The sequence below is a fragment of the Hyaena hyaena genome, unplaced genomic scaffold, assembly GCF_003009895.1.
Source record: "Hyaena hyaena isolate Hyena2069 unplaced genomic scaffold, ASM300989v1 scaffold_204, whole genome shotgun sequence".
NCBI classification, from domain to species: domain Eukaryota; kingdom Metazoa; phylum Chordata; class Mammalia; order Carnivora; family Hyaenidae; genus Hyaena; species Hyaena hyaena.
Genome location: NW_024080837.1, coordinates 1,745,329 through 1,772,507, shown reverse-complemented (window position 1 = coordinate 1,772,507; position 27,179 = coordinate 1,745,329). Strand labels below are relative to the sequence as shown.

General features: G+C 39.4%; 1 protein-coding gene across 1 annotated transcript in view; it reads left to right on the top strand.

Moving 5' to 3' along the window:
- EYA4 (EYA transcriptional coactivator and phosphatase 4) overlaps positions 1-27,179 on the top strand; it is a 52,349-nt gene that overhangs the window by 14,739 nt on the left and 10,431 nt on the right. The window contains exons 5-9 of the mRNA XM_039242044.1: positions 1,058-1,191; positions 2,623-2,706; positions 18,293-18,382; positions 24,248-24,306; positions 24,414-24,574. Coding sequence (XP_039097975.1) covers positions 1,058-1,191; positions 2,623-2,706; positions 18,293-18,382; positions 24,248-24,306; positions 24,414-24,574 — 528 coding nt within the window. The remainder of the gene's footprint in view (positions 1-1,057; positions 1,192-2,622; positions 2,707-18,292; positions 18,383-24,247; positions 24,307-24,413; positions 24,575-27,179) is intronic.

The following is a 27,179-nucleotide window of genomic DNA, read 5'->3' as shown; positions in this document are numbered from 1 at the left end:
GGATCAAACACAGGACAGGGATCCAAGAAGATAAGGAGTGAGTCTGTCTATTGCATTTGTCACTTGGGTGGTTTTCGAGGACTCTGAGTCAGAGTAGGTTTGTTAGAGTTTTGGTAAACTGATTATGACAGATCCAGTGTCAGGAAGTGGAGACACATGTGCTGTCCACTACTGTCACCATCGGCCACATGTGGCTGTTGACCACTTGCATGTGGCCAGTACAGGCTGAGATCTGCTGTAAGTGTAAAATACACACAGGAGTTCAGAGACTTGGTATGAAGAAGGGATTATGTAAAACATGTCTGATAAGTTTTCATATTGGTTACATGCTGAAATGATCACATTGTAGTTATACTGGGTCAGTTAATATATATGAATAACATTAATTCTACATGTGTCTTTGCATTTCATACAGTGGCTTCTAGAAAATTTTAAATTATATACGTGGTTATATTTGTGGCCCACATTATATTTCTTTTGGACAGCACTGTTCTGCACTATTCTTTTAAGGAGTACCACTTTAAAAGAAAAGAGCAAGCAGATACCTTCTAGGTGGAAAGGCAAGGTCATGGGAAGGATTTTAAGCTTGTCCGTGGCCCACAGAACAGCAAGAAGTTGGAAGGAAGATACGAGAGGGGTTTAACTAATGGAGCATGATTCCCTAAGAGGTGAGGTTGGGAGTCAAATTTGCAGGGGGAGAGATGGAACTGATCCAGAAGAAGACATCTCCTCCTTTGAGTTCTGACATAAGGGGGTGAGAACAGATAAAAATGTAGATACATATGTAGGTAAGGGTAGAGACAGGGAAGGTGAAGACGTATAGAATGTCCAACACATTCAGGTTTAATAGATCACAAAGATTGAAACTATAGGAGATTTGTATGACCTGGATCACTTTTAACTGAATCATGATTTTGTGTATTTGGGTTATAAATTTTCTTTGACATGGGGAGCTTTCTCTGATGTATCAGGATTTGTTAAGATCATTAATAACAAGGACTCATGTGATCTACAAATGAAGTGCTGTTGTTGATACAAGTCCTGTTATTCCTAGGAGAGTTTGATACTGTGCAGAGTCCCTCAACACCTATCAAAGACCTCGATGAGAGAACTTGCCGGAGTTCTGGGTCAAAGTCCCGAGGAAGAGGCCGGAAAAATAATCCCTCTCCACCTCCTGACAGTGACCTAGAGGTATGCCAACGTACCCTTGAAGAGTGAAATATGTTTTGTTTCACTGAATGACATACTCTATACCATACAGTTCCATAAGGTTTCAAACTTAAAAAAAAAAAAAAAAAAGATACGTTGTGAAATGAGTGGACCCCAAGTTTAAGATTTCATCCATCACAATGGCAAGATTAAAAACACTAACGACTTAAAAAAGGTAATACTTTACAAATTCTAAACCTGAGATAATTACATCTTTTGATCCTAACAGCCCCAAATGGAAATTTAAAAAATAAAGCCATTGTTTGTGGGATAATTTTCCTAGAGATACTCTATTTCGAAGGGTTAAGGTAACAAAAGATGTTTATATGGGTCAATAAATTTAAAAAGGTAAAATTAATCTGTATGGAGAGGAAACGTCGTCTTCTGAAAATAGGAAAAATTCTAGTCATTTGATACATGTTAACATTTTTATATCTGTAAAAATTTCCATGTGTCATCTTTTTCTGGTTGAGAGCTTTTTTGAGATATATCCATACCGAGCAGGTTGATTTTTGTTATAAAACATCAGGAGAAACTATTCCTAACCATACTATGTTACTTCTTACCCAACCACATCCTTCAACTAAGAAAAAAATGTAGATTTCCAGATTTGACAATGTCAAATGATAGTCATTGTGCCCCTTCATAAGAAATCACTTCCTTCACCTGAATGACAGTAGCACATTCCAGTGCCTTCAGGAACCCAGCAGGTGATATAAATGAGTGAACTGAGGGGACCAGAGATTGTGGGGTTTAGGGAACATTGGCCCAGTCTAAGCGGGCCGGCCCATCACTGCCACATGGAATGTCAGCCAGCATTACTGTGTCTTCCATCTTCTCCACTTCTACTAGAGCCCTGAAGTTTGTGTGAAATCTCCTAAATTTGAAATGCTGAGCAATAACTTGAAATCTTTCTAAATGCTGTGCATGCCAAACAACCCATCCAATGGCCTAATCTGACCCAAAGGTCTAGACTTTGCAATTACTGTTTAGGGATCATTCACTGATTTTTTTGAAATACTTTAAAAAATTTAATTCTTTGCATGAATTGTAAAGCCTCATGAATCCATGAGACAAAAGATTTTAAAACGGTATTTCAAGCACACTTTATATCATCAGTTTACATGTGTCTTTTTGGGTGTTCCCTGCAGGTAGCTATTTGGAGGCCTTCATTCAAAGTAGGACATCTGACTAATAAGCTTATTATTACTTGTATCACTCTTACCCCTCTGATTTTATACGGGCGGGGGAGGGGGGTATGCCTGGCAAATCTGGGGAAAAAATTAATGGACTAGCACAGCTTTTTATAAAATGGTATTGAGATTATATCCAACAACAAAGTTGTGTTCAGTTTGTAGAGATTTCTGTTTCCTTAGAAGTTGATAATCCTTTGATACTTATTTTTTTCTTCAGCGTGTGTTTGTCTGGGACTTGGATGAAACCATCATCGTTTTCCACTCATTGCTCACAGGATCTTATGCTCAGAAGTACGGCAAGGTAAGGGGTCAAGAAATCTTACCCCAAGGCATTCTGTTAGCATTTAATCTTGTTCAGAAATCTAGAGCAGCTTAAATGCATTTACGTTTTTGTTGCAGGCTGTCAAATCTCCTCTTAGTTAATTTCCACTGGCTCGTTGTTCTTTATTGAGAACTAGCAAATTTCGCAAAAGTAACTAGAAATCGGATTGTTGTTTTCTTTCTTCATGATGCCTGTGAATTTTCTGCATCAAAAGCAAGCTTATGACTCTGACATCATCATTTTAGAAAAATTATTTTGTAAATTCAAATGGACTTTCAGTGTTGTGAAATCACATATTACCCTCTACTAAGGAAACTTGCAGAAGTTGTTTGAATTCATTTGAATTTTTTTTAATGTTTTATTTATTTCTGAGAGAGAGAGAGAGAGCGCGCGTGAGCAGGGGAGGGTCAGAGAGAGAGGGAGACACAGGATCCGAAGCAGCCTACAGGCTCTGAGCTAGCCCTCAGCACAGAACCTGACACGGGGCTCGAACCCACAAACTGTGAGATCATGACCTGAGCTGAAGTTGGACGCTTAACCGACTTGAGCCACCCAGGCGCCCCTGTTTGAATTCATTTGTTGCACCAGATGTTGCTGTAGAATGCCAGTTGAAATAAGGAAGTGATCTTTTGTCTGAGAGATCCTTTGGATTTATGAACACAAGGGGTTTTTGTGACTTTGATTATGCGTATGAACAGTACCTGGGGAAAACACCCCCCCACACACACACAGATTCAGCCACAGCTGACCTCGTGACTCCTCTTCTTTCTTTCCTGCCATCCTTTTCACGGGAGGCTAGCTTCCTAGGACTGTGTTGGTGCACGCTGTGTAGGCGCTGTGACAAAGAGCAGTGCACCTCCAGCGTGCTTGTCAGCTGCAAGCACAGTCCATCAGGGCCATTGCTAGGTGAGTCTCTGACTCTGTGGGATTCATATTCTGACCAGAGTCAATTACCATAGTGAAGGTTATATCTAACTTTGGTTCTGTTAACATATTATACTTAACATAAGTGCCTTCCCTGAGCCTTTATAATGTTACATTATTTATTAGACTCTCACATCAGCCCAACACGCAAGTTTTAGCAGGTTTGTGAAGTCTTGGTAGTAATGACGAATTGTGCTCACATATTTCCTACCTGAAATATTCAGCTACTGCACTCTTGTTGAATCTGCATTGTATTTGACTTTTAGTGTAGGTAATATATGTGACTAAACAGCTCTGAAAGGCAACAAATTTGCTTACCAGCCATTTAGAAAAAGGGGTCTTAGGCCCTTTATCACAGTCATCATCATTAAAAGCAGTGGTCTCCAAAGCAGAATGTATGCATGTATGCCAGATATACACAAGATGCTCCATTGAGATAAGGAAAGAAAATAGTGTGTACACACACTTACACAGACACACATACATTTTTGTCTTGCAATTTGTCTTTGCAACGATATGTTTCATAATGCACATACTTTGTAACTACATGCATTATAATATATGAGTAAATTAGCTGTATGTGAATTGGGGCTGCACACTCAAAACTCTATTACTGGTAGAGTATACAGTCTAAAAAGTTTCCAGATAATAATCTCAAGCATTTCTTCCGGTATAGTTGTGGCTTATGAGGAATACAGAGTAAATACTGCTGAACTGATTGCAATATTTTTCTATGGCCAAGTTTCATATCAGATCAATGTTTAAAATACTCTAGCTTGAACATAAGAATCCAAATAAAGTTCCTTTCAAAATAGTCACCATTAGAGGCTATGCCTAAATATCTGTGTTGCTTCCGTTGTGTCAGATCAGTAGCAGAACTCATCTTTTAGAATTACCTTGAGATTTTTAAAGGATTTCCCCACTTCAAACCTTCATCCTTTTTGTGGTGGCTTTGGTCTTTAAAATAATAGTAAGAGCATTCGAACCTAAGGTGATAAGTAAGGAGGCTATATATTTTTTTTCTTTTTCTCAAAAATATCATAAAGTTACACCCATCCCAGAACTGAGTATGGACTCCCCTCTGGGATAAGTAGGGGGTACCGGTATTGAGACAGAGAGGGGGTAACAAACCATTAAAAAAAATCCAATAACGAGCTGCCTTTCTTGAGTAACTCAGACTGGTTCTTCCATCAGCAATGGTGCATCATTGAAATAACCGTGTCACTTCCCTGGACAGCCACCCGGACATGCGGTGCTCACCTCACACACAAGCTTCGTTATCTTAAAGTACTGTCATAGATTTGTTGGAATACAAAATAGCGACATTTTCTTTCTTTCTTTTTTTTTTTAATTCTCAAGTTAGTTAACATATAGTTTAGTCTTGGCTTCAGGAATAGAACCCAGTGATTCATCATGTACATATAACATCCAGTGCTCATCCCAACAAGTGCCTTCTTTAATACCCATCCCCCATGTTACCCGTCCCCATCAACCCTCAGCTTGTTCTCTGTATTTAGGGTCTCTTATGGTTTACCTCCCTCTCTGTTTTAAGTAGCAGAGCTTACAGAAGGTGTGGGGCAAAGAGAGAGGAGGAAGGGAACCAATATTATTTAGTGCCCATAGTGCACCAGGCATTACGTGTCACAACAGTTGGAAGAGATGGGTGGTTCTCCCCATCTCTGGAGGAGGAAGCGTACTCAGGAAATAAAATATGTGCAGAGCCACACAGCCAGTCAGTGGCAGAGATGACTCGTGGGGCCCAGTACTATTCATAGCCCATCTCGTTTCTGCTAGAGCACATCACACAGCATAGACATTCCATCTGCCATGGATACAATATGTTACATATACTAAAAAGGGTAAGGATAGTTAGTGAGGTACTGTGTAGGCAGTCATGTCAGTTCTCCATAAGTTGAAATAATTCAAGTTACTTTCCCTCAGACTATTGGGATACTGTTTCATCAAGAAGTAAAACTTAAGTGGGGGGCCTGGGTGGCTCAATTGGTTAAGCGTCCCACTTCAGCTCAGGTCATGAACTCGTGGTTGGTGAGTTTGAGCCCTGCATTGGGCTCTGTGCTAACAGTTCGGAGCCTGGAGCCTGTCTCACATTCTGTGTCTCCCTCTCTCTCTGCCACTCCCCTGCTCATTCTCTCTCTCTCTCTCTCCCTCCCTCCCTCCCTCCCTCAAAAATACATAAACATTTTTAAAAAATCATTTAAAAAAAGAAGCAAAACCTAAGAAATTTTCAATGAAATGGATTGTGGCAGACAGATATCCATACCTCATGGCAGCACAGAATGGGAAAAGAATCAGGGACACTGTTGAAAATTTAGGGAAGATAACCATCCATCTGTAAAATACCTACCATGTGGTAGATGGAGCCTTTGTTTGGCATTTTACAAGCAGTAGGGATAACAGTTAAGGACAAGAACCTTCGAGTTAGGTAAACTTAACTTTGAAAACCCAGTGCTGATGCTCACAGCTCTCTGATCTCAGGCAAATTACTTAATCCCTCGGCCTCAATTTCTGTAAAATGGGGAAAAGTACTGCCTCTTGTGAATAAGAATTAAAGCGATAACATGTTTATAGGGCTTAGCAGAACAGTTGACATGAATTAATATTCAAAAAACATTGTTATTGATCATTTTCACAATTGTTACCCCACTTAATTCTCTGGATGACTTTGCCAGAACTTCTTGTGACCCAGGTTGGATGGATGCAGAAGCCCAGGCTTATGAGGGGTCAAGAAACTTGACCAAGGTCACAAAATGATAAATGCTGTTGCATCTACTGAAAACCAGCTCCATCTGATAGCAAGTCCTTGTATTTTTTCACTCTTCTCACAGGAAGGGAGCCCGTTGGAATTGACTGTGTTAAATAATGTTTTACTCAAAACGATTTAAGGAAATTAAATACAAATTTGAGGCTCTGTTTTTTCTCATCAGAATGAAAACCCCCTTCCTGAATTCCATGAAAAACAACTTAGATGACCTTGTTTATTGAATTATTATTTACATTTTTCTAAAAGGCATTTGATCGTTGATTTTTCTTAACATCAGAGAGGAAACTGGCATGGTCTCTTGGCCCGTAAGACAATATATCTTGGCATATAGAGAAATAGCTAAATAAGGAATGTATGTCAGGCCTGTCCGTTGAAGCTGGAGACCACAAACAACTCAGGGGTTATTCAGAGGTGGCCAAGAGGGCTTTGGGGAGCTTCAACTTCACCACACACCACAAGGGGAAAGTGGGGACATGAGGGCTCTGCGGACTGTATTCATCTAACAAATATTTACTTACCGCAAGGCAGACCAGGGTCCTGCTCTCAGGGAGCTTACAAGCAAACACAGTCATTGCAGATACTGATAACTGCTGTGAAGACAACGAACCTGGGTCATGTAGAGAGTGGCCAGAGTCTGGCTGTGAACGTGATGTTGATGCTGAGACCTGAATTGTAAGGAGGAGCTACCCATGCAGAAGGGGGAAGGGGAGAGTAGGGAGGAGCGTTGCAGGCAGAGGGCACAGGAGGGCCCTGGCACAGGGCCAGTGCTCCAGGAAGATGAAGAAGTAGTGAGGCTGGAAGGTTGTAAGCAAGGGAGCAGCTAATACAGGCCAGGAACAGAGTGGTGAGCAGGGGGCCGCGCCATCTCCCATAAGGGCCTGGGGATTTCGTCTAGATGCAGCGTGATGGACGGTTTTTGACTGGGTGGGCACCGGATGGTTTATAACTGGCTGCTGTGTGGAGAGGAGCAGGCATCTGTGCAGTAAGAAAGAAGTGATAGGGGCTTAGACCGGAACAGTGTCTCTCGAACTTATGGGTGAGTCACCATAACCCAGCAGGACCTGGTAAGCACAGATGGCTGTGTCCCACCCCAGAGTTTTGGGTTCTGTGGGTCTGGGTGGGGCCCGAGATTTTGCATTTGGGATAAACTTCCAATAAAACTGATGAACCATGCTTTAAGAACTGCTAGAATAGAGGGGCACCTGGGTGGCTCAGTTGGTTAAGCGGCCGACTTCAGTTCAGGTCATGATCTTATTATGAGATTCATGGGTTTGAACCCTGCATTGGGCTCTGTGCTGACAGCTCAGAGCCTGAAGCCTGCTTCGAATTCTGTGTTTCCCTCTCTCTGCCCCTCCCCCGCTCACAGTCCCTTTCCCTCTCTCTCTCTCTCTCTCTCTCTCTCTCTCTCAAAACAAAAATGAATAAAAATGTTTTTAAAAAAATGAAAAAAAAGAGCCACTAGAATAAAGTAATTCTCCAACTTTTCTTCTTGCAAATACGAGTTCTAAAACATGTTGATAGTCTTCGTGGACAGCCCGATGGCCAAAAAGATTTAGGAATACTTGCATTTTAAGGCCACATCATCATGTTAGAGGTCTTGTGTTAGGGGTCTTAGTGTTTTACAGTTGAGAATCTTTTGTGTTTTGTTTCTGTTTTTCTTTTTGTTTTTGTTTTCAGTGGAAAATCCTTTGTAACCACCTTTAATTCCTCAGTTCCCCAGCATCTTCAGTAATGGCCTTGAGGATTGACTGAAATGAGGTCACTCTGGTGATGCATTGAAAATTCAGAAGGACTTTGTGCAGCTAATAGCAAAAGTGAACAGGGCCATAATTTCTGCAGAGGAAAAAACAACCCTTCTACTACTTAATGGTTGTCTAAGCTTGAAATTGTTAATGTCCAGTCCTTTTCATTCGTTACTTGAATCTTGTTTCCACACACATGTTTTTAGAGCATAACATTTTTGTATGACAATAATTATTCAGTTCTTCTGGTCTGAAAATCCTTCGTGCGAGCATCTTTATATAAAATATAATGAAGGCAGACCTGCCGTAGGTAAAATGTAGATGTTGAGGGAATGGAGAAATTGCATTTTGCTCATGTAGGCAGTCCCTTTCCACTGTTCTCTGTCACCCCAGAAGGGTTTTCTGAGTCCTGGGTGCTGCTCAGAGTACAGTGTATAAGACAGTAACCCAGCCGAAGAAGCATCTAGCTAGAAATCGAAAGGACAGCCTGCTCCTGGATATTCCTTAAGCAAGTCATTTCTCCTGTGAACCTGCTTCATCTGAAAACGGTTATGATCCTTTCCTTCCTGGGGTTACTGGATGGATTAAATGAGATCATGTGAATGTATATAAGTAACACTCGGCTCAGAAAACCATCAACCATGTCCTAGGCCAGAGAAACTTAAATAAAAATACACATTGTTTCTCCCAGCTGAGAAATGACTGAGGGCAGTTATTTCTGGACACACAGAGGTCAGTGCTTGCATGAAGTGGTATTATAGTTGCCTGATATATAGTGAGCTGGGCGCTGGAAATCTAAGTGCCAGAGATATAAAATCATGTCCTGATAAAACCACACCAATCTACCACCTACTTACCTCTCTATCTCTCACTCATAAAAAATAAGCACCATGTTTGAATTTTTGCCATGTGCCTGACATTTTGCTCAGTGTCCCTGTTAAATGCATTATCTCCTTAACTTTCATCACCACCCTGTGTGGTTGGTGCTGTGTCACACAGCTCGTAAGTGACATGGCCCCGTCAGAACCCACATCTCTTTGACACGTTCTTAATCTCTGCATTCTTTTGGTTTCATGTTTTTTTTCCCCACCACCTATAAAACTAAAATGCATGTTAACCTAATAATTTAGGAATGCCCTTTTACTCGTAAATTGCCCTACATAACTAACTTTTGCATTTGAATTAAAAAAGAAACTTCTGGAAAGTCCTTGTTCCACTTACAAATAAATAATATTGTGAATTTTCCAAGGATCTTCCTAAAAATCGTTATCACTTTTTGGCTGTGTTCAGTGGTCAACCAAGCATACTCTCTTCCCATGAAGAACAGTTCCTTGGTATTTACTGTGATGGTGGGTGAGCTACGTGGATGTTTCAGTTCTGCTACTAATGAAGCTGATGACAGGCTTTCCATCAGAGCACCTGTTGGCATGTACAATTTTTGCCAGAAACTCCAGATAGGAGTTTGTAAATTTGGCAGGACATGGACAGGAAATCATCTCATCTATCATCTGTTAGAGTTTGTGATGATTATTCCTATTACCTGATTATTTGCATATATTATTTTACTTGATTAGTTGTAGTAATCCCTCTTCTTTGGAGGAGGGGTGAATGGAGGGATTTAGGGATTTGATTCAGTTTGGAACATTAATGTGATGTGTGCTAGGAAGCCATGATCCTCTAGAGTTCCTCTATAGAACAGAGGAGGATGCAAAGGAAGTAGCCCAATTTGGGGAAAAGACTGAAAGAAAAGTGTACAGTTCCCTTGTATTGTAAAACTGAAACTCAGGCTTCCCAAACTACTTGCTCATTGTAGGCAACATTTTATATAAGAGCAACACTGGGGAAATAATATGTCCAACAATATAAATCAGTTGGTTATTTTTATATTAAACAGTATACAGATACTTATATAGAAGGATTTCTGAAATGGCACCAGCTAAGTTTTAGCATAGTCATGAAGCTAAATATTGACTTATGTGCATGCCAACCAAGGAAAAGCAACATGATTTAAAAGGAAGTGATTAGAATTAAGTGTTGGAACCGTGGATTGGAGGCCACGCTAAGGGCAGTGTTAAACCCCAGTGCAGTGTTAAACCTCCTCTCTCAGGGTAATGGTTAGAGAATTCTGGCTTTGGAGGGAGAATGGACCTGAGTTTAAATTGTAGCTCTCCCTCCTACTATGCATGTGACCTTGGTAGTTTATTTAAACTTGGTAAGCCTCAGCGACCTTCCATATAAAAAAGGGAAAATAATAAAATTAATAATGTCATTAGGAAGGATAAATGAGCTAATGCACTGAAATTCAGCACATTGCCTACCACAGGATAAGCATTCAGTCTACAGTGTAACCAACTTCATCTGGTTTCAAGGAAATCTGTATATTGGAAAGCTGCATTTGGGGGAAATTGAATGTTTTCTAAAGAAATTTGCATATATTTGTATCTGTTGTTTTATCTAATAATGTGAGATACTTGACTCGTTGTAGGGAAGTAAAGATACAAACGAAGAGAGTATAGAATTTGCAAGCCTCATAATTTTTATAGTGTGTTACATGGTTGCATGCAGTATGTGTGTTTGTACATATGTGTATGAATAGTATGTACATAATTATGGTACATGTGTGTATATGCATATGTATGTATATATACATATATACACACAGACACATAGTAAAGCCAAGTCAAAGACCATGACATTTCTCAGACTCTGTCATAGAAAGTTTGAGAGACAGTTCTGCCTACTAACTCCTCTCGAAGAGCTCTTGTTACTCTTCTGTTTAGTACATGTTCCCTTTATAGAAATTTTTTGTCTATTGGATTCAGTGGCTCTAGGTAATACCATAAGTAGCCAAACGTTGCACTCACCTTTATTGAGGACCAGCCTTACTGAGTTATTGCTGGTAGCACATGAGAAAAAAGAAAGATCTTGAAGGAAAATAACATTTGAAACTTGAAACTAATATACCAGAAAATGAGTGGTAATTAATTTCTCAAAAACAGTCTTCTAGAAGAGCCTTCTGTAACCTCCCTTGAAATTTTAGTCCCTGTGTATGATCTCAGTCTATAATCTCATTCAGTCTCACATATTGAGGAGGGGCCAGAGCAGATTAGTTATTAACATCCCCCTTAAATTTCCTTAAATCAGCAACTGTCCACTTTCTAGGTTAATTTTTCACCTCTCTTGTCTACAACCTCTCATGTACCACTCATCTTCCACCGCCAACTCTGGAGGCCACCTTGGTTGGGTGTGTTCCCTGCAGTCACTGCCCTCCTCTCTGCTCTCAGGCCTGGGATTCCCAGCTCACCCTCCCATGGCTGTTCTCACCAACTTGATTTTTCTTTCCCATCCAGTTGCTATGCTATAGTATAAAAGTAATGGTATTCTGTTTTTATATCTACAAGTATTTATGGCATATGATAGACTAGAAGGGCCAAAAATTATAAAAATTAAGGAAGTCTCAATGATCCAGAGTCTTCACAACAGCAAGGGTATAGCACCACAGCTGTAAGCATAGCATGTTACTACTGTTGTAGTTCCCTTGGAAGGAACTGTCATTAGTTTAATAAATATGGATGAGCTTTACTCATCAGATTCTTTTCTAATTGCAACAGAGTTGGTAGTGGTAGATAAATGGTGGGAGGCCTCCATCATGGCTTCTGATTGCTTAATGTTGACTACTGTTCAATTGCAGATATGTTGCTTACATCAAACCCTTGGATTTTGGACAAATCCTCTTAATCCAGAGCAAAAAAATAGCTAGTTTCTTCACTTTTACCAGCTCCCCAGCAGAAATCTGGCTACAGTGACTAAGAAAAGAGCCACCGTGGGTCATTTTGTCCCTAAAGTTAAGTCCACAGGTAATCCTTATCGAGGTGCAGTGGAGCGATGCACTCTTACTCATAACATACCCTAGTTCCCAGGAAATGATACTGAATGAGCATTCTACTCAGTGATCAGACTGACAGGTCTTAGGGTCTTTTGGAAGCAACCCAGAGGCTTAACTCTTGGGAAACCAGGAAGTCATACCAGCTCTGGTCTTCCCTGCTGTCCCAGACCCTCATGGGAGTTCTTAGACTTATGTTTTTTAATATTAACATGCCTAGGAGTTACTTGGCGATCTTGTTAAATAACAAATTCTGCCTCAGTAGATCTAGGGTAGGGTCTGCGATTCTTTCTTACAAGCTCCCAGGTGATGCCAACACTGCTGGTCTGTGAACTTGAGCGGCTAGGTGCTAACCTGTTAATTTTGTCTTATTTGTACATTGGAATCATTGGAGAGCTTTGAAATTACTGATGCATAAGATCTCACCTCCAAACTCGGATTTCATTGGTGTGAGGTATTATGTGGGCAGTAGGGTTTTTAAATGCTCCCCCGATGTTTCTCAGGTGTGGTCAAGTTTGAGAGCCTCTGGGTTTAGACATTATCATCCCAGCAGCCCAGGATGTCACTTTTGCATAAAGCCTTACTATTCTTATTCTTCCTTTCCTGCATCAGACTCACATTGCAAAAAAAAAAAAAAAAAAAAAAAAACCCACCCAACTCTCTACTTGCGTCTTAACAGCTCATTGTGACTACAAATCTCAAGTAGGTTCAACTCTCTTGGGTTAATTAACTCTTCCAGCAGACTATTTCAAACCTTCTCTCTCCTCAAACCTTCAAAGCTTTCCCCCCCCCACCCCAATTCTGCACAAAACTCCTCCTCATGGGTGGGGGGGGGGAGGAAGCAAAAAGAAAGACTGAAAAAAAATGCTTCATCTTCACACCATACCCATATTCTCTGCCTTCTCCTCTCATGTCCTGGGTCCAGGCCTCGTACTTACTTAGTAAATCCACTCTGGAAACAGCTTTCTTTGCGCCTGAGTCCCCAGTTCCCTACTCTTCTGGATTATTCTCCTTGTCATATGTCATGCTGTAATAGTCCCATCACCAGAAGAGCCTCTAGAGCCCATTTTCCAGTTGCTGCCTTCTTTCTCTGCTTGTCCCTTCAGGCCTGTGGAATAGCCTCACCAGATTCCTGGTTTGTCTTGCTGGGGCTTCTCACCTGGGTCTGAAAACAGTTGAATCCTTCCTCTTTTATTTTCTTTAAGATTATTTATTTATTTATTTTGAGAGGGAGAGAAAGGGAGGGGCAAAGAGGGAGAGAGAAAATCCCAAGCAGGCTCCACACTGTCAGCACAGAACCTAATATGGGGCTCGAACTCATGAACTGTGAGATTATGCCCTAAGCCAAAATCAGGAGTCTGGTGCTTAACTAACTGAGCCACCCAGGTGCCCAGGCACTGCCCGTTTCTTAAAATATTTGGCTCCACTTCACTTCCTTGACCTGGGTCGCTCTGCTTCACACCACTCCCCACACACGCACTTACTCTCACCTCTTCACATGCTCTCTGCCTCCTCTTTTCTGCATGCTCCTCTCTTCAGGTTGTGACCCTCCACTGTTACCTCCTGAGCAAGGCCTGCCCTGAACTTCACTTAAATGAGCCATTACTACCCATCCCCAGAGCCTTCTGCATCAGCTGACTCTGATTTTTTTTTTTTTTTATTATTACCTGACATACTATATAGTTACAGGATTTTGTCAGTTTATTTATCAGGTAGCTCATCCAGTAATAATACTAATCCCACAAGGGCAGGAACTTTTTTTTCTACTCTCTGCCCAGAATGTGAACATGTCTAACACATAGTAGACACTCAGTGAATATGTGTTAACTAAATGGATGTTCCTGAGACCATTCTCCAGTTCCTCTTAGAACTCTTATTTTTTAATGTTTATTTATTTTTGAGAGAGAGAGACAGCACGAGCAGGGGAGGGGCAGAGAGAGAGGAAGACAGAGTCCTAAGCAAGCTCAAGGCTCTGAGCAGTCAGCACAGAGCCCGACACAGGGCTCGAACTCACGAGGCGTGTGATCATGACCTGAGCCAAAGTTGGACGCTCAACCGACTGAGCTACCCAGACAAGGAGTTCATGTATCCTCATGAACCCACAAGCTATTCCTACCTTAGTTCATAGCACTAGTGTTCTTCTGCGGTGAATTTGCATATATCCTCTGCCTCTGTGCTCACAAGTCTACAAATGTGCTTCCTGTCCCGAAGGAGTAACTGTTCCAAGAGCTTTAGTTCTTTTTTTAAAAAAGCTCCCTATTTCTTTAAAAATACATAATTGCTGCCTCTCCTGAGATATTTTTACATTGTATCCCTAGAGGAGGAATTCCAGCTGATGGCCCAGTGCAGGGCAGAGGCCCCTAGACAGTCTGGCTCCAATTTATGCTCTGTGCTAACATGGCTAATAGGCATTAGTATTTTGATATAGAGAAGTGCTGTACTTGATCCTGACTTGGTTAAATACTGGTAACATCTGGCTTAGAATCATGCATTTAAGGGCCAAGAGTTATTCATTGTCTTCATCCTCTCTCTCTCTCTCCCCTCTGCCTTTCTCTCTCTCTCCCTCTTTCCATTAAAATGTCTTGGGAATAGTTTAAGTATTTTAATAGAGCAGTACACTGAGTAAATTGGCTGTAGACACTTGGAACCTACTGGAACTGTTATATATGTATAATATGTATCAGAGCTTCCACAAAACCCTGTGAGTGCCCCTATTATCCTGCTTTCCCCTGCTCTCTCCAAGTTTTCTCCATCACTTCATTTCAGACCCTAAACTCAACACGCACCACAGTTAAACTTAAAAAAGGCAGTAACTCTTGATTCATAAGGTGCCCATAATTCCACAAACATCTAATGAAAATGAGCAAACATCTCTGTATAAAACTTGGGTTCAGTCCAGAAGTATGTTCAACTCTCCAGTGCCTGATAAAACCATGGAATTGCTGGCTCTGGCAGCCCATTCATGGTAGTCTGGCAAACCAGAGCGTGCCCGCCGTTACAAAGACCTTGGTAAGGCCACCTCCCCCAGATCACTGGTCATCTTTCCTGCATCCTTACATCTGGGAGTTCCTTAGCTAGAAAAACGCAGTACTGTAATCTGTTTAGGGTTAGCTGTCCCAGTGACTTGGTAAGCTGTGGGGGGCAGGGGTGGGAAGCTCGATATTTGAAAATAAGCCCTCACTAAACATTCTCTTAGAAACAAGATCAACACTTCTTACAGACATGGTTTTCCTTGGCCTGTGGCATGACTATCCCTAGCCCATCTGTGCCAAGCCTTTGGCATGGCTGACGCAACACTCCCCTTTCAACAGGCCTTGTTCTCTGGAAACCTTAGTAAAATATAGCTCGCTCACACTCTGGCCAACCTCAAACTTAAACTTTCCCAGTGAACAAATGATAGTTTGCCAAAATGCTTACTAAGTCCTGGCCCTACTAGAGTGTGATGTGGAATGGCCACAGCCTGAAACCCAACGCAACAGCCCCTTCTCATGCCATGGGCTTGCATTCCAGGGGAGTGCTCAAGTCAAGTTTTCATCATACCATACGCTCTGCTTACTTGTTGGAGAATTCATGTTGGTTTTTTAAAAATCGTATTTGCATGCTTATCAGGTGCACAAAATGCATTCTTCATGGATTCTCCTATCATGGGCAGCATAGAGAGTCATGTACTTCAGAGTGTGGAATCAATGAAAGTAACAATTAAAGAGGAACAGTATGTTTTCTCCCAGCCTCATAAATCTGATCTATAACTACAAAGAATGTGAGACATGAATATAAGAAATTCAGTAATTTCATTTAAAACTTAAGAAAGAAAAATTGCCAAATCATAGGAGAAGAATTTAACCAACCTAGTCTCCAGAAGGAAAATCTTTTAAATAGGCCATTTCTGAATCCCTATCTGAAATATATATCTTTAGGGCAGTAAGCATCAGACACATAATGGAGTAGTGTGGAGTTCCATTTTATTGTCTTGCATCAGCAAACATTCCTCAAAAGCAGAGAGCGTCACTAATGGAATTATATGTTTTCATGCTATAATTACATTTGATTTTTCCTGATATTTCTATAGACTTTTTGTTCATAGTCCCATGACTAGACAGAATATTTACAAGTTTTCCATCCTCAGCCTCTCCACCCTACCCCAGAAGAGAGAGACAGAGACTAGAAGTAGGAATTTCCAAACAGAAAAAGACAAACGTATAGTTTGAAAAATAACTCCGCCTTCAGGGGTTTTCTTTCAACAACAAAAGCTATGAACAACCACAAAAGAAATAAGGAAAAAGAAGAATTTTATACTTGAAGGTAGCAGCAAGACATCCTTCCGAGTTTCGAAACTCTTCGAGACACGAACTGGACACTCCCTATATCTGTTTTTGTCCTTGAATGTATATTTGTTGGATCAAATGGAACTTACTTTGGTCTTTGGGTATACTGTTCCAAACAGTCCTGTCATGGAAGACAAATGAATCTAGCAGTCATATCTGACTTGACTGGAGGACACCATATCAGGATGCCATCAAGTATGTAAACGACAGACATCTGTTTTTGAGAGGAGAGTCTCTAACTATGAAATCCACAGAAATCTCCAAGGAAGAGATGCAAACGATTAAGAAATTGTGTTGACATCCAATACATTCTTACTGTCCTAGCTTCATCTTCTCCCACATCAAGGCTCTGCTCAGCACACCTCAGTGACCTCTTTCTTAGCACTCAATTCCTATTCTCTAGATTTTAATCACTACAGAATATGAAGATGACACTCACTTCAAATATGTTTACTCTAGGGTTTCCTCCTTAAAGCATTATGGGAAGGAGTATAGGCAGAAAATTGGTTGTTGCAGAGTCGGAGTGGAATGAGGAGGAACTTCTGCTGCTCGGTGGAGGATGGTTAGGGGTGTATGTGACTCTGGCTTGGCCTGTTGGGTTGCACATCCTTATCATAAATTGAAGTCAAGTTAGCATTAATTTCCCCAGGTTTAAATACATTTTTTGAAATGCCATTTATTAGAACATTGAAAACACAAGTTTGGTTCTCTCCCCTCAGATCCCTACAGTCTGGCTCCTGGCCCAGCCACTCAACCCAAATCACCCTCTAAAGTCTTCCAAAATAACTTCTCAGCCAAAACCAACAGTATCCTTCTAGACTTGTCAGCTTTATTCGAAACCATATTCTTCTCCCTGTTAATACCCATTCTGGCCTCAAATTCTGAGGATTTGTCCCTTCCAGGTTTTTGTTTTCTGTGTCTCCAGAGTCGTCCCCAGCCTATAGCCATTCTCTTTTAGAGATCATTGCAATCTCGATCATTTCATTTTTTTTTTCAAGCACAATGTTTGTGCATGAATTACTCCCTAGCTCTAGCTCTAAATTCTCCTTACTTTCTAAAGTCTTCCACCTCCGATGCCAGGCTTTCAACTGTAGTTAATCATGGGAAAGTACCAGCTGTGGTCTAGGGGCTGAGCTCCTTGCTGCTATGTAATATCTTGGTTTCTGTAAACAAGAATTAAGTCACTTGCCTCCTTACTAACCCCTTACTTTCATTAAACTCCTAAATGTATATAGTTTCTACTTAGATTACTTTTACTAAGTTAATGTTCTTTTAGTTATCCTTGACCCTACCCTCTTCATCTCTAGTCAGATACAGGTTAGACCAAACCATATGCATATTCACATAAATATTGCCTGTAGATCAAATGTAATTAATATTTAAGAGATGGTTTTACCATGTTCCACCCCCTCTTCCTGGACCACCTTCAGACGACATTGTCTGCTCCAGCCCTACAGACATCTGGAAGTCCTTCTTTTCTCCCTTTCCTGCTTATTACCTGTTATTCTTAAAGAGATGCCCTTTCCTCTCCTGTACAAGTCTGCTCCATTCTTCAGTATCCCATCCAGATATCTTTCTCCAAGGAGTATGTGTAAACTGGGTCCTATAAATTAGCTTGGTTCCTTCCTCCTTCTCAAGTACATATAGATATATGTGAAAATATATTCTGGGTTGTCATCATGTGTGTATAAATTCCTGTAAATTCACAAACATATCTGTACATTTAGTGTGGCTTGGATTATCCTTTGGAAAGGTACCTTTTTAGATGATAATTGGAAATATTTTGAATCCTAGGTTAAAATCCATACAGTCTACCCACCCCTACCACCCACAACAATATGCACTTAAAACATTCTTAATAACCAGTTACTGAAAATTTACCTCGTTGTATGTATTTTTTTCTTTTCAGGATCCCCCCATGGCTGTAACCCTTGGACTCCGAATGGAGGAAATGATTTTTAATCTTGCTGATACACATTTATTTTTTAATGATTTAGAGGTAAGAACTGTAAAAGGTAGGAACAGTTGTATCCGTCCGTTAAAATGTTTCACTGGTTTCTATATGTGCAGGTAACTTCAAGAAATCTAAAAGAAATATATTAGCTCAAGAGAATAGTGACGTTTCTGTCAAGAGGAAAATGTATATACAAATATAAAAAGCTAAATTGCATTAATTAATTATACCTATGTACTGGCACATGTTTAAAACAAAATTATCTCAGAAGGGATTGCTGTCCCACACCATACAACCCATTTGGTACCTTTCCAACCAGCATGTGCTTTTCCAGAATACTAACCAGGGTACTATTTAGGTTAATTGCTGGACAGCAGCAATCATAGATATTAAGTTTTGTAGATCATCTGAAGCCTAATTTTAGACATTTTTGTTCCTTATTTCCTCCCCATCTGGATAAAATGGTGCTAGGGCTATTTACATATCACATCTGACTGGTTTCATTGCATTTATTTTTTTTCTTTTTCTCATTTATCTTTTCATTCCCAATCTCGAAGGGAAAGTAAAACCAACAATAACAAAATGAAAGTACTCCCCCACCCCACCCTGCCTCCTCAATAGCCTCAAGATAGCTGAATAAGTACTGTAATGAGATATATAATCTGAGTGCTGCTGATCTAATTTATTAGGCATTCAGATGGTAAAATTTGAAGTAACTGCATAGTTGGTCACTGAGCAGAAGTACTTCTCAGTCATGCGCAACTACGCTGAAATATTTTTAAGTGACATATTTACATTTGTATTTTATCTCATGCTTTCACAATGAAATAAAAATATCTACAATCATATTCTCGATGGAGAAGGAGATTATTATTGCCAAAACACCCCTTGTACAGACGTTTTCTATTGGATTTTCCATTAGTGAAATAATAATCTTTGAAATAAATATGTTTATCACATTATTTTTATCAAGGAAAACCGTAGGGTGCACAAGCATAAAAATCGCGTGTAAGGTTACCTGCTAGCTAAGTGATAAAACTGGGATTCGAAATGCAGGCATCTCTTGGGCCACCTGGGTGGCTCAGTTGGTTGGGTGGCAGACTTCGGCTCAGGTCATGATCTCACGGCTCATGGGTTTGAGCCCTGCGTCAGGCTCTGTGCGGACAGCCAGCTCAGAGCCTGGAGCCTGTTTCAGATTCTGTATCTCCCTCTCTCTCTGACCCTCCCTTTCTCACGTTGTCTGTCTCAGAAATAAATAAAATGTTAAAGAATTTTAAAAAAAGAAGAAGAAACTGTGGAGTCTCTGACTCCAGAGCACATATTTCTACCCTCATGCCATGCAGAAGTGTGTGAGAAAGAAAAGCTAAATTATTCAGTGCCTTAAATAAATTTTAAAAATTGACAAGGTCTTAAATCCAGTCTTAGCTACATTCGAGGCATAAGAGTAAAAATTACATTTTATAGTATATCCCATAAATGTATGTGCTGGAAATCTGGGTAGTGTCATTTTTTTTGGTGGTGTTTTCTCTGCAGTGAGTCACTGTTTTTACTGGATAATAAAATTACTGTCTGTTTAAAGAGATTTTATTTGTTTTCTTTAATGACCAGTATGAAAGATCAGTGCTCCTAGGCAAGTTTTCCAGTTATAGATAATAAGAAAAAATAATCACCTCTCTAAAACCTGATTTAAATTAATCCTTCCACTTATTAGTAGTGTAGTATACAGAATGACTTTATATATACATTATAATAGAAAACACATTTTAATCTTTGGAACTTGAATTTTAAATAAGGTGATAACTTTTAGGTTGATTTTTCTGTTGGTTAAAATGGAGGAGTCTCATTTTTTTAAAACAAAATTCTACAATTACTCATCTTTTTAAACCTGTAAATACCAAAATAAAAGAAAGAAAATTTTATGTAGTTTTATTCAATATTTAGAGTTTTATTCCTTTCATTAATTATTTTTTACTAGAAATAAATGCAATAAATGACCTTTTTAGCTTTTTAGTGGCACATTAGAAGCCAGATGGAATAAATTTACCACCCAACTTTTAACAGAATACTAAAGTAAGAAAGCGAAAGTAGCATGTGATGAATTTGAAAATACTTTTAGCACATTTGACATGAATGTTGGCATATCAGAAGCATGTGGTCATCTGTGGTGCTTTAAGAATTTTTATTTTGGATTATATACTATATAAAATATATTTTTAAAATACCCGGCAGGATCTCTGGTAAAAATAGTAACTGAGAAAATACTGGTATTGACTTTCCCTTCTGATTACAGCTTTTTAGTCATGTTTTAAACTGTGACAAAAACTCCACTTGACTCCAGCACTGCATCTTAGTTAGTGTCCAACAGTCCCTCATCAGTAAACTGATTATCTGCATATACATCGATTAAATTCTCATACATGTGCACTGACCTACACATCACACCTACGCATGTACATCCAGATGAAATGCCCGAGGAAACCCAAAGGCTTATGAACAAACATGAAAACAAAATCTAAACAGTAACTTTTAAGATCATTCAGTGCTGTTACATATATATTCGCTCTCCTGCTGCATCATATTTTGAAACTCAACTTTACTCTCACCCAGGTTTTTATTTCAGCATACCTCTTGTAAGCAACCATTGTCATGGGCTACGTAACTGGTGTTAAGCTATTTCTGCTTCTGCTAACAAAGAGGCGAATTCCTCAAGAGTCGCTCCATCATTAGCCTATTAAGGGTTTTTTTTTTTTTTCCTGGTGTATTTATTCTCTCAGGGTTTCTTTTCTTAACCCAGAAATCTAATTTGAGACTCAAATCCTTCAGTAGATACTATAACATATGTAGTGACAGCTGCTCTCACATAATTCCTTAAAAGACACAAATTTAAATCCTAATAGACACTTCTCTACATCCTGCCCAACTGCAGAGAAGGCAAAGGCAGTTTGCCTCCTCTTAAGAAGAGAAATGCTCTCTGTTGAAATAAAATGTTATTTCAGTTAGAATAACTTCCAGAAAGGAAGGCACCAGGGAGTTCAGGTTCACAAAAGTGAGAGAAGACTGCTGGGTCAGTTGTAACTGATAAAGATCATTGGCAAATTTGTGGTCACCTTGTAAGACAAAAATAAAGAAATTAACATTAGCATCAATTATTGCAAATGTCTGAGTCCTTAGACTGAAATTTGTTTGAAGCCAAGCATTACAGTGTTTTTAGTATTTCAGGTTTTGGTCAAAATAATTCTTGCACAATTCCTCTGAGTGAAAACTAATTGAAGAACAATTATTTAGAATTTTCTAAAAATGTAAGTGATTGAAGTTCAGGTTTCTTTCACTGGACTGTAATCCTCAGGCAAGAGTCCAGAGTCAACAAGCATAGTTAACTAGGCATGAATTTAAAGAGAAGTTCCATTTGGAAAAATCTCAAACATAACTTCAGATATGAAGCTCATGGCCCAATAAGTTTGGGATGTGATGTCCTCAGGAGTAAAAAATAAATTTAGGGGCAAAATGCATAAATTAATCATGTGAGTTAATACTTGAAATGTCAGAGGAATTTCTCCACAAATTAGGATGAGAAGGTATTAAATATAGAAATAACTTCCAAATAGAAGTAACAGAGTGATTTGTAAGGATTTCCCCCACTCTTTTGGATATTTATTTATTTATTTATTACAGTATATTATGAGGGGATGGAAATTTTTTACATGATGAAAGATTTTGGAACTTCAGTAGAATGAATAGCTTTACATGATGCCATTTTGATAGTGATTTAGTTCACTCTTCATACTTCCCAAGAATGTCACCATCTCTAAGTAAGAAGAGTCTTGTCTGGAACTGCTTTGCTGCCTCCATGTTTTGGGAGAACTTTATTTACAGTTTTCATGCTAATAATGAAATCTTCCCACCCGTTCCTTTAGAGCCCAGTCCAATAGCCACTACTGTTGCTTGGAGTACTGTTCCCTAAGATTTTTCTGGAAGCATACTGCCTCTGTTGGTTAAAGTTTGAGCTGTACTCTTTTCAACCTATACTCAGTCAAAATGGGGAAACCCCCTTCCAAAGGTCTATCCCACCCTGAGTCCTGAAACCTTAGTTTGTACCCCATACTCTCTCCTCCCCTTCACTCTTGATATAATATCTACTTACAGTCCTTATAGCATCTGGAATATTAGTTTTAATATAATTGAAACTTTGTTTTAGAAAATTTAAATGATTGTAATTTGGTCAAGAACTGTCATTTATCTGGACATATGCCATTTAGTCAGCCAACAGTTGCTGAATGATTACTGTGTGTCAGATTGTGCTTTAAATGGGAGTATATCCAGGTGGCCCAAACACCCCTCTTGGGAGCCTTCTAGTCAGATTAACTTTTTGGAGCCCTTCCTTACCTATGAATGGTGGTAAACCCATAATTTATGTAAATCATATGAACCTTCAATTTACCTGGATTTTCAAGTTATGTACTAAAATTGTATTGATTGGGCTAGTTTTATATTTTACATCTTTTTAAAATATGTTTAATGTTTATTTATTTTTGAGAGAGGGAGAGAGAGAGAGAGAGCATGAGTTGGGGAGGAGTAGGGAAGGGGGCATAGAATCTGAAGCAGGCTCCAGGCTCTGAGCTGTCAGCACAGAGCCCAAATGCAGGGCTTGAACTCATGAACCACGAGGTCATGATCTGAGCCAAAGTTGGATGCTTAACCAACAGAGCCACCCAGGCACCCCTATATTTTATATTTTAAAAGAAGCCTGAGTCCATTAGTTCGCCCCCAGACTGTAATAGGATCTAATATATTCAGTATAGAAAACTGGAGATGAGATATTAAATATTTCAGTACCAGATACTTCCCAGGTCCTTTAATGATTATAAACAGTAGCTGAAAACCCCTTGTTTGGTGTGGCATCTTATTGCCAAGTTAATGATTTTTAAAAATTGATTTTGAATAGTACGTACCATGTATATAATCAGCATCTGTGAGAATGACTGAAATAATTTGAGGAGAGAAAAAGAGCCCAAAAGACCAAACTATACCTAAAGTTCATAAGTACTCGGTATTTTAAATGCCCTAGCCAAATTCCACCTTCAGATCACATGCTGTTTCACTGGAACTTTGCGGATAATTTGAAGATAGAATAGGATTCTTAGAACAGCAAAGCAATTACTATTTGTTCTGAGAACACTAACTTGAGTCAGGTCAATTATATGGGTAGATTTACCTCAACTTTATTTTCCTCTGAGTTTGTAGCATATTGGAGATGTTAAATCTTTGTTATTTCCCTTTTATTTGTAAGTATTTTCAGCTTAAAGATTTCAAACCTTGAACAAAAGGTAGAAAAAGGAAATGTCGACTTCTATGGTTATTAGCATTTTTTTCAGTGTTGAAAGACAAGGACTTTTAAAATAACATCAGCATGGTTCTTTCCAGGTACCGCTGGCCCAGTCATAGACTGGAAGTCACAGAAGTCTCACAGGGCACCATAAATATCAGGCCCCTCTGTTGCTCAAGAAAGAGCAAATAATAGTAACCACTTGAGGTTCGGACCAAGCAAGTTCTGTGTATCTTCAGATTAGCGTTATTCCCATACTTAAGTATGCACAACGGAAATGGCTGAAAGTGGACACCAGTCATTCCTATAAAGATACAAAAGATAATTTGTGAACCATAATTTCAAGATTAAAATTTTTTAACTGCTCTAAAGAAACCCGCATGGCATGTTGTTTTCCTACCAGTTTTGATGGCACGCTTCTGGGTTTAGAATAGAAACGATGCCATTCCCCAGGCTGGCAGTGGGATGGGTGGGCAAATGCTGCCACCTTCTGGCCATAGCCTGGTCAAATGGAAAAATGGAAAAACCCTCCAGCTCCTCACGGACAGCATTTGAAAAACAAATAACCTTTCCAATGTTTTTAACAGGAGTGTGATCAAGTTCATATAGATGATGTTTCCTCTGATGATAATGGGCAAGATTTAAGGTAAGCCATGCCTTTCAGTATGCTATTTCCTACAGAAATTCAGCTACGGAGTTTTGCACATGTAATTATTTCTTTTATTTCTTTTTAATGTATTTTGGGTGTTACAGTACCTACAGTTTTGCAACTGATGGCTTCCATGCAGCTGCAAGTAGTGCAAACCTTTGTTTGCCAACAGGTGTAAGAGGAGGGGTTGACTGGATGAGGAAGTTGGCTTTTCGTTACAGAAGAGTAAAAGAATTATACAACACCTACAAGAACAATGTTGGAGGTATGTGTGGCTCTTTAACTCTAATAAAGATACTGTAGAGAGACGTAGGGTTTAAACTGTAATGCCAGGTTCCACGTTTAGAGATTCCTCTACTCTAAGATAAATTACCGAGAGCTCGCGCTGAACTACACAGAGTCAGAATTTTAAGTCCCTTAGAGTTGGTAGCAGAAAAAAATGTTAAGTGCAAAGTAAAATGTGCAGCTCTGCCAAAGGAGTTGGGAATTCTTCAGGCCCAGGTGCTTGGTTAAGATTTATAGGAGGGCATTTAGTTTACCCGTCATCATCAGGCACTATTAGTGAAAACCAGACAGAGGAACTAATTGAGGCAGCAGGAAGACCTGTCTAAAAGCAAGGACTCGTCATTAGAGCACAGTTTTTAGTCATCGTTACCTTTCTGGAATCCTTTAGAAATAAATACCAACAGTGCTTTATGTCATTTCAGACTTAAGGCTGTATTTTTTAATTGCATGTTATCTGACAGTATATCTTTTCCATGCATAGTATTAAATGTGATTATCATGTTGTCATTGTTGCTTAGTTCATTTATTTTGAAAGAGAGAGTGAACATGACTAGGGGAGGGCAGAGAGAGAGAGAGAGAAAGAAAGAGAGAATGCCAAGAAGTCTCTGCACTGTCAGCACAGAGCCCAATGTGGGGCTCGAACCCGTGAACCCTGAGATTAAGACCTGAGCCAAAATCAAGTTGGATGTTTAACTGAATGAGCCATCCAGGCACCCCATCATGGTTTTTAAATGTTCAGATACCTTGTAGGTTATATCTAAACCATTTTATTTTCATCCATATATATGGGTGATACTACAACCTGTGACCTCAAAACTAAAATCTTGGATATATTTCTTGATAAAATAAACCACGATTATTTCTATTGTTATGATCAAATATATAGGTCAGCAAGATTCTAAGATTAGCTAAGAAGACAGAAATTTTTTCTCCCAGGGTTTGTTCTCTCTCTCTCTCTCTCTCCCTCTTTCTCTCTCTTCCCCCTCTCTCTCTCTCTTTTTAAAGGATGGATGGTTGAGGAGCTTAAATCAGAATCTCATACTGAATGATAGCTATACATAATTATGCATACTATACAGATATGTATTTATATACGTATTATAGAATACAATACAGTAAGTAACATTTTCATCTATAGTATATATTATTACACACACCGCACACGTCATGAGGGTAGGGCTGTGTGTCTGTTCGTTGTGTATCCCCAGTGTCCAACTAGCCTTAGGTGCATAATAGATGCTTAGTACATACTCAGTAGCTACAAGAGAACAAAGAAAACATGTAGAACCATAATCAGTTCTCATGTTATTATTATTGATGTTACAACCAAAAGGGGTCTTAGAAATGAGAAATCTTTGGGGCGTCTGGGTGGCTCAGTCAGTTAGCATCTACCTTCACCTCTGGTGGTGATCTCATGGCTCATGAGTTCAAGCTTAGTGTGGGGCTCTGTGCTGACAGTTCAGAGCCTGGAACCTGCCTCAGATTCTGTGTCTTCCTTTCTCTGCCCCTCCCCCATTTGTGCTCTGCCTCTCTTTCTCTCCGAATAAATGAACATTAACAAAAAGAAGAAAAGAGAGGTGAGAAATAGGCCCTGCAGACTTCTGACTTGTCCAGGGTCCCAAGCAGACAACTGCAGTTTCCTAATTCACTCCAGTGCTCTGTGTAAGACACTTTTGTAAAATCAAAGAGTTTCTGATCAATTGTGGGCAATATGTTTAATTTTAAAGTAAACATTCCTTTGAGAAATCTGAAGTAATTTTTATCATGCAGGCATGACATTGTTTCCCTCGTGAAGGGTATTACTAAAATCATTTAAAAATTAACAAGATTACTAGTAAATAGTATTATAGCTTTAAAAGTTTGATGACCTGCAAGTCCATTTTTTCTGAGCCAATCTGTTAGCATCTCTTTATTGAAATAAAAGGACAAATGAGTTGCTAGAAAATACAAATTTTGATTTGGAAAATCATCCACCTGTGTATGTGCTCCTGATATCCTGAAACACAATTTAAATAAGAAACTTATTTTTAGTGGATTTGCATGATCTTATTTTTTTTCATAAAAACAAGGGCTTTTTAAATAAAACATATAGTCTGCCTACTTCTTATATCAACATTAGTGCAGCTTTAACCATTGTTTATAACTCTGTCGTATGCCTCAGAATTCTAAATATAATTCTTGTCTTTTTAAAAAACACAGTATTTGTGATAGCTTCACTACTCTTAGTGACATATGATAATGTTATCAATACTGGTTAAAAGTGGTAATGATTGTGATTATTAAGAAGTGAAACATGTTCAGACAGCCAGAGTGTGTGAAGTTTGAATCCCTAGGCTAGTAAACCTCGCCTTCTTCTCCAGACCTTTTTTTTTTTAATTTTGTTTTTAACATTCATTCTTGAGAGACAGAGCATGAGTGGAGGATAAGCAGAGAGGGGTGAGAGGGGAGACACAGAATCCAAAGCAGGCTCCAGGCTCCAAGCTGTCAGCACAGAGCCTGACGCAGGGCTCAAACCATGAACCGTGAGATTATGACCTGAGCTAAAGTCGGATGGTCAACTGACCGAGCCACCCAGGAGCCCCTCT